Source organism: Gopherus evgoodei, unplaced genomic scaffold (assembly GCF_007399415.2).
Source record: "Gopherus evgoodei ecotype Sinaloan lineage unplaced genomic scaffold, rGopEvg1_v1.p scaffold_31_arrow_ctg1, whole genome shotgun sequence".
Lineage (NCBI taxonomy): Eukaryota > Metazoa > Chordata > Testudines > Testudinidae > Gopherus > Gopherus evgoodei.
Genome location: NW_022059983.1, coordinates 4,513,175 through 4,528,097, shown reverse-complemented (window position 1 = coordinate 4,528,097; position 14,923 = coordinate 4,513,175). Strand labels below are relative to the sequence as shown.

Genomic DNA, 14,923 nt, shown 5'->3' with positions numbered 1-14,923 from the left:
CGGCACAAGCACTGGGAGGGAGGGGGGAGAAGAAGGACGTGGCAACGTGCTCAGGGGAGGAGGCGGAGGCGGGTTGGGAAGCTGCCGGTGGGTGCAGAGCATCCACCAATTTTTCCCTGTCAGGGCTCCAGCCCCGGAGCACCCACGGAGTCGGCACCTATGTGGGGTGGGATCAACGCTGCAGATTTAGGGGGGCTGCATGTTTGCATGGAATGGTGCTCAGAGCGGGTGGCACGGAGCTAAACAACGAAAGCTGCATGGTTTTGACACCCTGGCACCAGCCGCTTGGGTGCAGAGCGGGCGTGGGACGGAGATAGGGCATTAATAATTGGCTCCCGACTTCTGCAGGTCACTGTAAATATCCAATCTCTGACCCTGGAGCTCCTACAAGAGGAGAAACGGAGAGTGTCAGAGAGGGCTCCTGAGAGCCAGTACTCCTAGGTTCTACCCCAGTGTGGGGAGGGCAGTGGGGTCTAGTGGTTGGGGGAGGCTGGGAGCTGGGATTCCTGGGTTCTACCTCAGCATGGGGAGGGCAGTGGGGTCTAGTGGTTGGGGGGGGCTGGGAGCCAGGACTCCTGGATTCTATCCCCAGCTCTGCCACCAATTCAAATCACATCCTGATCTGTACCTTTGTTTCCCAATCATATCAAACAGGGCTAATGCTATTCCCCTCCCTGTGCAGCGTCTGGGAGGATAAGTGATGGTGCCAAGGATCATTCATAGCAGTCAAAAGCCGAGATCCCTGCCAGCTAGTGGCTGTAACTGAGGGCAAATCCCCAGGCACTCTGGTCAGTGCGGGGCCCTGGCACGTGGCTGAGACAAGCCTGGTCGTGATACATTGTGGGGTTGAGGGGCGGGGGGCCAGTGGAAACAGCAGGTCATGCTCACCTGGTACGGCGACTCCGTCTCAGGGGCGGGGGGCTTCTTGACCTCCCCTGGGGGGTAAGAAATGAATGTCCGTCTGTGTGTGCAGGGGGTGAGCAGGGACAGACGGACACAGAAAGAGCAGGGCCCATCCTGCCAGCAGGTGGCAGCACAGACACTGCCTCCCATGCAGTCCCACTCAACCCTTCTCGCTGGGAGCCCCCCCTTTTCCTGGGTGTCCCTGGCCTCTCCCCAACCCCATCCCCTGGCTGCCCCCGATCCTTCCCCCGCCCCATCCCCGGGTGATGCCCATCCCCATACCCTCTGCACCCCAAAATTCCTCCCCAACCCCATCCCCTGGGTGCTCCCCATTCCCTGTATGACCCCCAACCCCATACCCTGTGCACCCCGAAATTCCTCCCCAAACCCTTCCTCTGGGTGCTCCCCATTCCCTGTATGACCCCCAACCCCATACCCTGTGCACCCCCAAATTCCTCCCCAAACCCTTCCTCTGGGTGCTCCCCATTCCCTGTATGACCCCCAACCCCATACCCTGTGCACCCCCAAATTCCTCCCCAACCCCATCCCCTGGCTGCCCCTGATCCTTCCCCAGCCCCATCCCCGGGTGATGCCCAACTCCATACCCTGTGCATCCCCAAATTCCTCCCCAACCCCATCCCCTGGGTGGCCCCCGTTCCCTGTATGACCCCAACCCCATACCCTGTGCACCCTCAAATTCCTCCCCAACCCCATCCCCTGGCTGCCCCTGATCCTTCCCCTGCCCCATCCCCTGGGTAACCCCCATTCCCTGTATGCTTCCCAACCCCATACCCTGTGCACCCCCCCAAATTACTCCCCTGCCCCATCCCCTGGGTGCCCCCCGTTCCCTGTATGACCCCCAACCCCATACCCTGTGCACCCTCAAATTCATCCCCTGCCCCATCCCCTGGCTGCCCCGATCCTTCCCCCCCCCATCCCCTGGGTAAACCCCATTCCCTGTATGCCCCCAACCCCATACCCTGTGCACCCCCCAAATTCCTCCCCTGCCCCATCTCCTGGGTGCCCCCTGCTCCCTGTATGACCCCCAATCCCATACCCTGTGCACCCCCAAATACATCCCCCGCCCCATCGCCTGGGTGACCCTCGTTCCCTGTATGACTCCCAACCCCATACCCTGTGCACCCCCAAATTCCATCCCCGCCCCATCCCCTGGGTGACCCCCAATTCCCTGTGTGACTCTCAACCCCATACCCTGTGCACCCCTCAAATTTCTCCCCAACCCCATCCCCTGGCTGCCCCCTGTTCCCTGTATGACCCCCAACCCCATATCCTGTGCACCCCCAAATTCCTCCCCAACCCCATCCCCTGGGTGCCCCCCATTCCCTGTATGACCCCCAACCCCATACCCTGTGCACCCCCAAATTCCTCCCCAACTCCATCCCCTGGCTGCCCCTGATCCTTCCCCCGCCCCATCCCCGGGTGATGCCCAACCCCATATCCTGTGCATCCCCAAATTCCTCCCCAACCCCATCCCCTGGGTGGCCCCCGTTCCCTGTATGACCCCAACCCCATACCCTGTGCACCCTCAAATTCCTCCCCAACCCCATCCCCTGGCTGCCCCTGATCCTTCCCCTGCCCCATCCCCTGGGTAACCCCCATTCCCTGTATGCTTCCCAACCCCCTACCCTGTGCACCCCCCCAAATTACTCCCCTGCCCCATCCCCTGGGTGCCCCCCGTTCCCTGTATGACCCCCAACCCCATACCCTGTGCACCCCCAAATTCATCCCCTGCCCCATCCCCTGGCTGCCCCGATCCTTCCCCCACCCCATCCCCTGGGTAAACCCCATTCCCTGTATGCCCCCAACCCCATACCCTGTGCACCCCCCAAATTCCTCCCCTGCCCCATCTCCTGGGTGCCCCCTGTTCCCTGTATGACCCCCAATCCCATACCCTGTTCACCCCCAAATTCCATCCCTGCCCCATCCCCTGGGTGACCCCCAATTCCCTGTGTGACTCTCAACCCCATACTGTGCACCCCTCAAATTTCTCCCCAACCCCATCCCCTGGCTGCCCCCTGTTCCCTGTATGACCCCCAACCCCATACCCTGTGCACCCCCCAAATTCCTCCACCACCCTATCCCCTGGGTTCCCCCATTCCCTACATCATCTCCAACTCCATCCCCTGGGTGCCCCCCATTCCTTGTATGACCCCTAATCCCATACTCTGTGCACCCTCAACTCTTCCCCTGCTCCATCTCCTGGCTGCCCCTCAATTCCTCCCCTGCCCCATCCCCTGGGTGCCCCCTGTTCCCTGTACGACCCCCCAACCCCATCCCTTGGCCCCAGCCCACTCCCCAGTGCCGTACCCTGTGCGCTCCCCCGATGGCGGTGGATCTTGCCAGCCAGGCAGTAGACAGCCAGAGCGATGAGCAGCGTCAGCAGCAGGTCCCCAATGACCAGCCCCGCAATCAGCCCCCCGCTCAGCTGGGGGCAGCCAGTGCAATCTGGGCAGGGGGGAGAGAGAGAGATGGGCATCGAGCCATGGATCTGTGGGGTACAGGGGGGGAGAGGGGCGGGAGAGGAGAGAGGGTGGGGGAGGGGCAGGATGTGGGGGAGGAGAGTAAGGAGATTGGGGGGGCCATGGAGAGAAGGAGAGTGGGGTTGGGAGTAGCGGGCCATGAGGGGAAGGCTGGAGGTTGTGTGGGACTGCGGTGGGGTGGCGGGCAGAGAGAGAAGGCAAAGGGGGCATAAAATGGAGGGTCGCCAGCTGGGGCAGGAGGAAAAAGGCGAGGGGTGTGGGGAGCAGAGGGCTGAGACCAGAGCGGTGGGGCACAGAAGGGCTGTGGAGGCAGGGAGGGGGTGGGAGAGTAGAGATGCAGGGGGGCAGGGAAGGAATAGGGTGTGGGGCAGGGTGGGGGAGTAGAGGCAGTGGGGGGCAGGGAGGGGGTGGAAGAGTAGAGATGCAGGGGGGTAGGGAAGGAATAGGGTGTGGGGCAGGGTGGGGGAGTAGAGGCAGTGGGGGGCAGGGAGGGGGTGGAAGAGCAGAGATGCAGGGGGGCAGGGAAGGAATAGGGTGTGGGGCAGGGTGGGGGAGTAGAGGCAGTGGGGGGCAGGGAGGGGGTGGAGGAGTAGAGACGCGGGGGGGCAGGGAAGGAATAGGGTGTGGGGCAGAGTGGGGGAGTAGAGGCAGTGGGGGGCAGGGAGGGGGTGCGGGAGTATAGATGCAGAGGGCAGGGAAGGAATGGGGTGTGGGGGAGTAGAGGCAGTGGGGGCAGGGAGTGGAGAGTAAAGACATGGGGGCAGGGAAGTGAGCTGGGGGGAAGGGACAGAATGGGGTGTGGGGCAGGGCGCTGGAACAATTTGCGCAGTGGGAGTGTGGGGGGCAGCTGAGAGCCACTGAACCAAACTGGAAACCATGGAAACCCCCTCGAGTCAGGGGGCATGGCCAGACCCCAGCACCCCGAGTTCCAGCCCCTAAGTGTGGGGCGGCTCCTCACCTCTCTGTGCGTTAACAGGACCTGCAAGACAAAGAAAAGGATCCTCAGTCTAACGGTTAGAGCCGGGGGAGGAGGGGGCTGGGAGCCAGGACTCCTGGGTTCTCTCCCCAACTCTGAGAGGGAAGTGGAAGCTAGCAGTTAGAGCAGGGGGGTCTGGGGGCCAGGACTCCTGCATTCTCTCTCCAGCTCTGGGAGGGAAGTGGGAGCTAGTGGTTAGACCAGGGGGCAGGGGTGAAAGTAATTTACAGGATTTATGGGTACTGCAGGAGTCCTGAGGGGGCGTGGCCTCATCCAGAAGGGGCGTGGCCTCTCAAGATTTAAAGGCCCTGGGGTATCTGCTGTGACTGGGAGACCCAGGGCCTTTAAATCAACCAGGGGCTCCCAGCTGCAGAGGTGGCTGGGAGCCCCTCGAGTCTCAGGGGAAAATTAAAGGGCCCGGGGCTCCGGCCACCGGGGGGAACCCCAAGCGTTGCGGGGCTGGGGCGGGGATTTAAAGGGCCCAGAGCTCCTGCCGCTGATGGGAGCCCCAGGCCCTTTAAATCTCAGCCCCTGCCCGGCCGCCAGAGCCACAGACGGGATTCAAAGGGCTCTGGACTGCCCACAGCTGCGGGGAGCTCTGAGCCCTTTAAATCCCAGCCCCAGCCTGGCTGCCAGAACCACGGCCGGGATTAAAAGACGTGGGCAGCCCAGAGCCCTTTCAGTCCTCACCGTGGAAGCCGGTGCGGTCCAGCACAGTGTACTGGCTCTTGCTGGTACGCCATACCGGACCGGACCGGCTTCCTTTCATCTCTGCCAGAGGGGTCTGGGGGCCATGACTCCTGTGTTCTCTTTCCAGCTCTGAGAGAGAAGTGGGGGCTAGTGGTTAGGGGGGGGGCAGGAGTCAGGACTTCTGGGTTCTCATCCCAGATCTGCCCCAGACTGCTGTGTAAATTGGATTATTAGCATGAGGAGGCAGGCAGGGGAGGGAATTGCTCTTATGGGCCATGGGGCTGCTGGGCTGAGCCGAGCGGTTGAGCTCCACGAGGTCCGTTTCCAGGGGCCTACGGCTCCCTGGCTCACTTGTCGCTCCCTGGCACACCTTGATCCAATACCAATGTTCCCTCCCCAGCCCTCTGTGCTAACATCCGCCTGGGACGGACACGGCTCCAGTTTCACTGTGAGACCTGGGGCAAAGTCACTTCCGAAGGTCCTAGCTGCGAGACTGTCCTGATCTCAGCTCCCCCGGGTTGATCCGGAGTCACCCCGACTGCAGCGGGGGCAGGGCTGGGGTCTGATCTCAGCTCCCCCGGGTCGATCCGGAGTCACCCCCTGACTGCAGCGGGGGCAGGGCTGGGGTCTGATCTCAGCTCCCCCGGGTCGATCCGGAGTCACCCCCTGACTGCAGCAGGGGCAGGGCTGGGGTCTGATCTCAGCTTCCCCGGGGTCGATCCGGAGTCACCCCCTGACTGCAGCGGGGGCAGGGCTGGGGTCTGACCTCAGCTCCCCAGGGTCAATCCAGAGTCACTCCTGACTGCAGCAGGGGCAGAGCTGGGGTCTGATCTCAGCTCCCCCGGGGTCGATCCGGAGTCACCCCCTGACTGCAGCAGGGGCAGGGCTGGGGTCTGATCTCAGCTCCCCCGGGTTCGATCCGGAGTCACCTCTGACTGCAGTGGGGGCAGGGCTGGGGTCTGATCTCAGCTTCCCTGGGGTCGATCCGGAGTCACCCCCTGACTGCAGCGGGGGCAGGGCTGGGGTCTGATCTCAGCTTCCCTGGGGTCGATCCGGAGTCACCCCCTGACTGCAGCGGGGGCAGGGCTGGGGTCTGACCTCAGCTCCCCAGGGTCAATCCAGAGTCACTCCTGACTGCAGCAGGGGCAGAGCTGGGGTCTGATCTCAGCTCCCCCGGGTCGATCTGGAGTCACCCCCTGACTGCAGCGGGGGCAGGGCTGGGGTCTGATCTCAGCTCCCCAGGGTCAATCCGGAGTCACCTCTGACTGCAGCGGGGGCAGGGTTCGGTTCTGATCTCAGCTCCCATGTGCTATCTGTGCAATGACACCTCCTCCCCCAGCCCCCCTGCAAGTGTTTCCAATCAGTTTGCCTGGCCCTAGCTGCTGCAGGCCCCACCCGTGGTCAGTTTCACAGCTCTGGTTTCTCTGCTTGAGGCCTGCCTCTGCTCTGTGTTTGTACTGGGGGACAGCAGGATCCTGCCCCCCATCTCCCTCTTAAGCTGTGTCTAACACCCTGAGGTCACCATGCCACTGGGGCACTGTACCAATGATGCCCATGTACAATAGACCCCTGGGGCTGGCACCAGGATTCCTGGGTTCTCTCCCTGGCTCTGGGAAGGCAGTGGGGTCTAGTGGTTAGAGCAGAGGGGGCTTGGCACCTGGACTCTTGGATTCCATTGCATTAATGTGACCAGGGTGTGCCAGGGCTGAGGCGGCCGGAAGCTCAAGTCTTGTGGCTGAGTATTTTTAAGCACATTACGGCTGGAGATTGAAGGAGGAAGGATACAGAGAAGTGTAGGGGGAGGGGAGACCCATAAGTAGGAGCCTGAGCCCCACAGGGCACTCAGATAGCTTGTGCTCCCCCACTTCCACTGCTAGCTTCATCTGTGCCATCCCATTAACATCACTCAGCCAAGGGAAACTGAGGCACAGAGAAGGGTAAGGACTTGATCAAGGCCCGGCATGGGTGGATCCCAGGAGCCATGGCTACCTGTCCCAACCCGCACACTCCTGTTCCTAGCTGGCTCCCAGCCTCCCCTGCTTTAACCACTAGACCCCACTCTTCTCCCAGAGCTAGGGAGAGAACCCAGGTGTCCTGGCCTTGCCCGACCCCGTCATGTTGTTCTTTGCAGAGTCTCTCCTTAGAAAGGGGAAGCAGCAGGGGGTGCAGAAGGGGAGGCCCTGGGGGGAGGGGGGTTGGGAAGCCCACAGCAGAGGGGTGGGCAGGGTGGAGGACGAGACAGGACCCTGCTGGGACCATCATTCCTGCCCCCACCGCCCCCCAGCCTCGGATGGGTCCCCAGCATCCCATGGGCATCGCTCCTCTGGGGTGCTGGGGAGCTGTTGATTGGTGGGGTAGTCTAGGGAGGCTGCAAGGAGGGGATAGATCTGGGGGAGCTGCAATGCAGGGGAGGTTTGGGAGAGCTGTGGCGGGGGGGGGGGAGTCAGACTCACCCAGCAGTGCCCAGGCCAAGCCTAGTAGGGCATGGAGGGGTGGGGGGCCCGGAGGTCCCATGGTGCTGGGGTGCGAAGGTGTCTGCCAGGCGCTGGGGTCCCTGCGGGAGGGGCCGGGTGCTGGGGACGGAGCCAAGCGACAGCACGGACAGGAAATCCTCGAAAAGAGGAAGGGATGCGGCCGGGGGGGGGGGGGGGTGAGACACCGCAGTGCACAGCCCGCCCCTACGGTGGCATTAACTACTGCCTACCCACTGTGCCTGGCACTGCACCTCCCCCACCTCACTGCAATCCTCTGCACCTCCGCCCCACTGCAACCCACTGTACAAAGCACTGCACCCCATGCCTCCCTGTACTCCACTGCACTGGGCACCGCATCACCACACCTCACTGCACCAGTCATTGCACCCCCAGACTGTGCCTGGCACTGCATTTCCCCTACCTAACCTCTGCACCTCCGCCCCACTGCAACCCACTGTACAGAGCACCGCACCCCATGCCTTCCTGTACTCCACTGCGCTAGGCACTGCATCACACATCACTGCACCCCCATACCAAACTGCACAGGGCACTGCACCCCTTCACCCCACTGCACTCCAGGCCTCACTGCCCCCCCCATGCTGAGCACTGAATCACCACACTACACTGTTCACTGCACCTCCATGCATAACTGTGCTGGGCACTACACCCCATGCCTCCCTGTAATCCACTGTACTAGGCACTGCATCACCACACTGCACTGATCACTGCACCCCCATGCCTAATTGCACAGGGCACTGCACCACTACACCCCACTATAACCCATAATCCAACCCTACTACACTGCACCAGTCACTGCATCCCCCATCCCCACGGAACTTCACCCCCTTGCCCCTGCACAGCGCTCCACTGCATCCCCCCACTGAACCCCACTCCCACACTGCACCTCACTGCATCCTCACACTTCACTGCCCCCCAGACACCCCATTCTGCCAAGCATTGTCCCAACACACCCACTGCGCCTTGCATTACTGTACACCCTTCCCCCCCTGCTGCCCCAGAGGAGGCAGAGCCTAGTCCAAGCCCCTCCCTGTTTGGGAACTGAGCCTGGTCACCGGAAACCTGCAGCCACTTCCACGCCCACACCCCTCCTCCACCCGTGCCACTGGGGGGGTGGGGTGGAGGAGAAAGGGAGTGAGCAGTAACACACCCGTCACACACACCCACTAGTGCTAAAGCATGCGTGAGGTTGCACACAGCCACCAGTACACGTGCAAAATACCTGTCGGTGCCTGTGAAAAGCAACGCACCCGTGCTACATGAACACGGAGTCCAGCACAAAAGCACCACACGTACGGGAGAAAAACAAATGCCCACAGACGCACATACACACAATGTGTTTGAGCTAATCCACACATAATGGTAGGCAAAAATACACACTCCTTATGCACAAGGCACACACACCAGATGCCCACACCCCTCCTGCACAAAATGCACATCCCCAATGGATGCAAACACATCAACGGTGCACACACCTTCAGGCACAAATGCATGCGCCTGCCAACACAAACAGATGCACATGATGAGTGTGATTCTGGCCAAGTTCTGCTTAGCACCCCAGTTCGGCTTAGCAATAACACAGCATAAGCCTCATGCTGTGGCCAGCTTGTTAAATTCACAACAACATAAGCATCTGACTGACCAACGATTGTCAAAATACGAAATTGCTCTCCTAATGACTCATGGGGTAACCCTCAAACCATGTGCCACTTCTCTGTTGCCCTAGGAGGGAAGTAGTGGACACGTGCATGATTGTTTGCAGGTTTTGGAATTAATTTCCACCCCTCGCCCCGACCTTACTGGTGTTCCCCTCCAAGACCCTGAAATGGAGTTGTTTGGGGACGGATCTGCCTTTGTCCGTGAGGGAATTAGATACACTGGATATGCAGTTATTGATAGCAAGACTGTATTAAGAGGGGAAGCTCTTTCTCCCGGGGTGGGTGCCCAAGCAGCAGAGTTGAAAGCCCTGATTGCAGCCTGCCTCTATGCTAAAGGGAAAAGGGTTAATATTTATACAGACTCAAAATATGCTTTTGGGGTGTGTCATGCCACGGGTGCAGTTTGGAAGGACTGAGGTTGCATTACCTCGTCTGGAGCTCAGATTGCCCACGGAAAAGAAATTGCTGAACTGCTTCCTAGGGAGATTGCGGTGATCCACTGCAAAGCTCATACCAGGCAGACTGATCCAGTCGCAATGGGAAATCGCTTGGCTGACAGGGCAGCCAAGGCAGCAGCCTTCCGAGGGGCCCAATTGGACCTGATCTCTCCCTTAGCTCAATGGCAATTACAAGCTTCAGATACTGAAAAGGCAACATGGGAAAAGTAGGGTGCACAACCTAATTCAGTGGGAATCTGGGAATGTGATGGTCGTCCTATCCTACCCAGAAGCTATCAGCGTGAGGTGCTATAAAAGGTTCACAGTTAACACCCATCTAGGAGCGAATAAAATGGTTCAAATCATTCTTAGGCAGTTTGTATCCCCTGGATTAAGTGAAATGGCTAGAAGAGTAGTGGAAAGTTGTATTCTTTGTCAGCAATGTAATCCTAAGGGAACACGCCAACAAGTGCCACCTGGTGGGCGCAAATGGGCTCATAGGCCCCTGCAACACATTCAAATTGATTTGACTGATTTACCTTCTTCAGAAGGAAAGAAACATCTGTTAGTGATCATGGATCAACTTTCAGGATGGGTAGAGGCCTTTCCCACTGCCCAAGCCACAGCCAAAGCAGCTTGCAAGGTGCTTCTTAAAGAGATCATGCCAAGATTCAGCCCTTCTGAAAAAATTGATTCTGATCAGGGAACACATTTTACAGCAAAAATTCGCAAGGAACTTACTGAGATGGTTGGAACAAAATGGGTTTTTCATGCCCCCGGCACCCTCAGAGCTCAGGCCAGGTGGAGCCTCACCCTCACTAAGCTGTGTCAGGAACTTAAGATGAAATGGTCTAAAGTATATTGTCCACCCCCTCACCCCCCGAATCTAGGACTAAGCTAGCGCCTTTGAGATACTTTTTGGACATGTATCACCTTCCTTTACTTCTCTGGTTTTAATACCTAGCGACACTGATCTGACTTGTGAAACAGAAACTTATATAAAAGCTTTGCAGCAGCATTTAACTGCATTACAACAATACTCAGCACAGTCTGTCTTTACCATTGGGGGAAGCTGTTTGTTCTATTTCGCCAGATGACCCGGTGTGGATCAAAGCTCACCGAGAGACTCCACTTCAACCCCAGTGGCTAGGACCGTTCGAGACGATCCTGGGGAGCCCTACTGCTGTTCGGGTCAAGGAACTTCCCACGTGGATTCATCATACCAGAGTCAAACGCAGCCTCGCTAGGGAGCCCGACCTGGTAAAGGGTTCCCCAGAAGCAGACAGCGTCAGACTTCGAGGGAGCCACGCACGTTCACCCCATTGTGACCTGGGTGAGTCAGAAGCAGACGACCTCCCTGCCCAGGACACATAGACTGCTACCCCTTTGGGCGACCTGAGGCTAAAACTCCAGAAGAAGTATACTGGTGCCCATTCTCCAAGGAATGGCAGCGAATAGTCACCTGGGGAGTTGGTGGACCCAGTTGTGCATTGTTCGTTGTTTTTCTTTTGTGGTGGTTGGATTAACTAGGGGATATGAACATAATGCCTTTATTCGCTTTGCTCATGAAATGAAAGCCCGTATGCCAGCACTGAGTAACATTTCGTGTTGGGTATGCTACCTTATCATGTAATCTAAGTTGTGTTCCTCGAGTCCCCTTAGTGGGTCCTCTAGGAACAAAGGGGGGAATTGATGAGTGTGGTTCTGGCCTAGTTCAGCTTAGCACCAACACAGCAAGGGCTACTGGTTAATTTACTGGCTGGGGTAGACAGGCCAGCACAGACATCTGTGTGACCTTGCTAGATAAGAGATGCTTGTAGAGGCTGGGAAAGAAAAATGCTTACAGACACTGTTTAAAGTAACATGTATTCTTCTTTGTACTAAGCATGAAGTTATCAAGAAGTAACAGTTGTTCTTTGTTTTGTATGCTGGGAACAAATGCTGGGAAGGTGCAGTGATGACAGGACGTAAGTGATGACGCGGCGGAATAGCTAATAAAAAGCAGTTTGAATTTGTGAAGGGGGGCTGGTTCTGTATGGAGTGAGATGGGCAGTTCTCTGTTGCATGGCATGCTACAATAAAGAACTTGATAGTGGGATTCTTGCTGGTCGTTGCCTGTCTCTTTGCGGTCGGACAAGGAAACCTGAGCCGTCTGGGATAAGAGATCCCCGACACACACAAACGCAAAGCAGTAAAAAAAAGCACACACCTTTGTGCACAGCTGCCTCTGCAAATATACACACACACATATACTCACAAAAATACACCCCCAGGGATGCATGCACATACCTTTTTCACAAAGGCACCAAGAAAACTGCATGTACGCATCCCCCTCTGCAAATGCACAGCACACAAATGAATGCACCTGCCCACACAAATGCCTGTACTGCAATGCATGTGCGTGCATGCACACAAAGTGGTGCACCAAAGCACAAATATTTGCCTCTGCAGCCTTATCTTACCAATGCACGCCCACAGCCATGCAGCTGCAGCAACGCGCTGGGACAGTGGGGCACTTTTCTGACATATTTTGTGGGAATGTGGCGTGTGCCTCAGTTTCCCCTAAGTGGTGCATGGTTCCCCAGGAGGTGGGAAAAGGTTATTTACTCTTTGCAGAAAGCCTCATGTGGTTGACACTTACCTGCCTGGGCCCCACACCCATGGAGCCTCTGAGAAGATAGTGGCCATACCAACTGCCTGGTCATTTGGCACCTAGCAGCTAATACCCGTGGATGGACCCCGCAGCAGGGAGCCAGGAGGGTCTGACAAGCCGGGGAACTAAGGGCTGAGGAGGGGTCTGGTGGGTTGTTACTTGTGGGGCTGCTGGAAGCGAGTAGCGTCTGGACTGGAGTTAGAGCAGGGTCAGAAGACTCCAGACTGCCCCAGATGGACCAGGCCATAACTTTCTGTTCTTGGCGTGACACAGGGGGGTGGAAGACTCCGAGGTTAGGTCCCAGGAGGCGGTGAAGCCAGGTGGTTGCTCCTAGCGTGTGTGTGGGGGGGAACTGACACGCTGAAGGGGGCCTCCCCAGGGCTGACCCCCTGGATCTGTGACACATGCACACGTGGATCCGTGCAAAAATACATCCCCCCCCATGCACTGAGATGCCTACTCAGCTCCAAATGCACACAGGCAAACGCACACCCACACAGTCCCACAGCAACATGCAAGCAAAAATTCATGCATGGGCCGCTAGCAACACACGCATGACAGACCCCTGCACGTCCCACCTGCAAGACCTGCTCCTACCCGCTCCCGCATTTCTTCTATTTTCATCCCAGAAATCTTCGATCCTGCAAATCCCGCAAAAAAGACAGATTTCCCCACGCTGCTAAAAAAACCAGCATAAAACCGGTGGGTGGCGATATGATCTATATAAACAGAATTCAGACACAATTTTTCTCACTGAAAGAATCAAACAAATCTTGCTTAAGCCATGTACAAACACACTTTCACTCCTGTCATACTAGACAGGAAATCTCTTTCTATTCCTTGCTTAACCTGAAGTATGAAAACTTTCATTTAAAACCAGACAGACAGGCTTTGCATTGCTGAGATTCTCTTTCTGCCAAACGGATGGGAGATTTCGTGTGTTCCTGCAAACCGCTGCAGTCTGGGGTATTTGTCCACCAGCAACAAAGTACATTTCACCTACCCCTACTATTATGGCAGTGGGTCCTACTGGAGAGGGGCTCATGAGATCCGTCCCCACTGCAGGGCTCTCCTGTGGATCTGTGACATGCATGTACATGGATTCGTGCAAAAATGCACCCCCTCCATGCACCAAGCTGCACACTCAGCGCCAAATGCACACGTGCAAAAGCACACCCACATGTTTCAGCTGCAACATGCGAGGAAAATTGCATGCACAGGCCCACAGAGACCAACAACAATGCATGCATGATTCCTCTCACACACACATGCTGGCCCCAGTGCCACCTGCTCTACCCACAGGCCCCACTCTCCTCTTAGACCTAGGGACAAAACCCAGGAGTCCTGGTTCCCAGCCCCTCCTCTCTAACCCACCAGTTCTCCCTCCCTTTCCCAGGGATAGAACCCAAGAGTCCTGGCTCTCAGCCTCTCTGCTCTAACCCACCAGATCCCCCTCCCTTTCCCAGGAGTCCTGGCTCCCAGCCCCTCTGCTCTAATCCACCAGATCCCTCTTCACTCCCTGAGCCAGGGACAAAACCCAGGAGTCCTGGCTCCCAGCCCTTCTGCTCTAATCCACCAGATCCCCCTCCCTTTCCCAGGGATAGAACCCAGGAGTCCTGGCTCCCAGCCCCTCTGCTCTAACCCACCAGATCCCCCTCCACCCCCTGAGCCAGACACAGAGCCCAGGAGTTCTGGCTCCCAGCCCCTCTGCTCTAACCCACCAGATCCCCCTCCACCCCCTGAGCCAGACACAGAGCCCAGGAGTTCTGGCTCCCAGCCCCTCTGCTCTAACCCACCAGATCCCCCTTCACCCCCTGAGCCAGACACAGAGCCCAGGAGTCCTGGCTCCCAGCCCCTCTGCTCTAACCCACCAGATCCCCCTCCACCCCCTGAGCCAGACACAGAGCCCAGGAGTCCTGGCTCCCAGCCCCTCTGCTCTAACCCACCAGATCCCCCTCCCTTTCCCAGACACAGAGCCCAGGAGTCCTGGCTCCCAGCCCCTCTGCTCTAACCCACCAGATCCCCCTCCCTTTTCCAGGGATAGAACCCAGGAGTCCTGGCTCTCAGCCCCTCTGCTCTAACCCACCAGATCCCCCTCCCTTTCCCAGACACAGATCCCAGGAGTCCTGGCTCCCAGCCCCTCTGCTCTAACCCACCAGATCCCCCTCCACCCCCTGAGCCAGACACAGAGCCCAGGAGTCCTGGCTCCCAGCCCCTCTGCTCTAACCCACCAGCCCCCCTCCCTTTCCCAGACACAGGACCCAGGAGTCCCGACGCACAAGCCCTAAACCCCCCAGCAGAGAACTCGAGAGTTGGAGGCGACAGGAGACAGCAGCGCCACCTGGTGGTTGGCTGCGATAGCGCCGATCGCAGAGCAAACCCGACCCGTGGGAGGGTTACCGGAGCGGGGCCATTCAAATCCCCTTTCCCCAGGGTAGCAGCTAAACTCCCCAGGGACCCCCCCTTGGCACGCGGCCCTCTCTGGATGGAGCACAGGCCCCGCCCCGACAGGCGAGTGAAAGAATCGAAGAGGCTCTCACCCCAGGCTGTGTTATGTTTAACAGGCATGGGGCCAGGCGACCCCACCCAACAGCTTGGCATCCCGTTGGGGTG

At 58.2% G+C, this 14,923-nt stretch overlaps 1 protein-coding gene across 1 annotated transcript; it reads right to left on the bottom strand.

Moving 5' to 3' along the window:
- Positions 1–87: 87 nt before the first annotated feature.
- On the bottom strand, positions 88–7,695 carry LOC115640519 (TYRO protein tyrosine kinase-binding protein-like). Its single transcript, XM_030543348.1, has 5 exons — positions 7,524–7,695; positions 4,363–4,383; positions 3,232–3,369; positions 889–935; positions 88–384 (listed from the first exon to the last, which is right to left on the bottom strand). Exons 1-5 carry the CDS (start codon positions 7,582–7,584, stop codon positions 322–324), a joined length of 330 nt encoding a protein of 109 aa, XP_030399208.1. The 5' UTR covers positions 7,585–7,695; the 3' UTR covers positions 88–321.
- Positions 7,696–14,923: the final 7,228 nt, after the last annotated feature.

Bases quoted from the DNA above. Each gene is read 5' to 3' on its own strand.
- LOC115640519 (XM_030543348.1), bottom strand. From the start codon at position 7,584: ATGGGACCTCCGGGCCCCCCACCCCTCCATGCCCTACTAGGCTTGGCC. The intron at 4,384-7,523 runs GTGAGTCTGACT...TTTGTCTTGCAG, and splicing joins CTTGGCCTGGGCACTGCTGG to GTCCTGTTAACGCACAGAGA. The intron at 936-3,231 runs GTACGGCACTGG...CTTACCCCCCAG, and splicing joins CCATCGGGGGAGCGCACAGG to GGGAGGTCAAGAAGCCCCCC.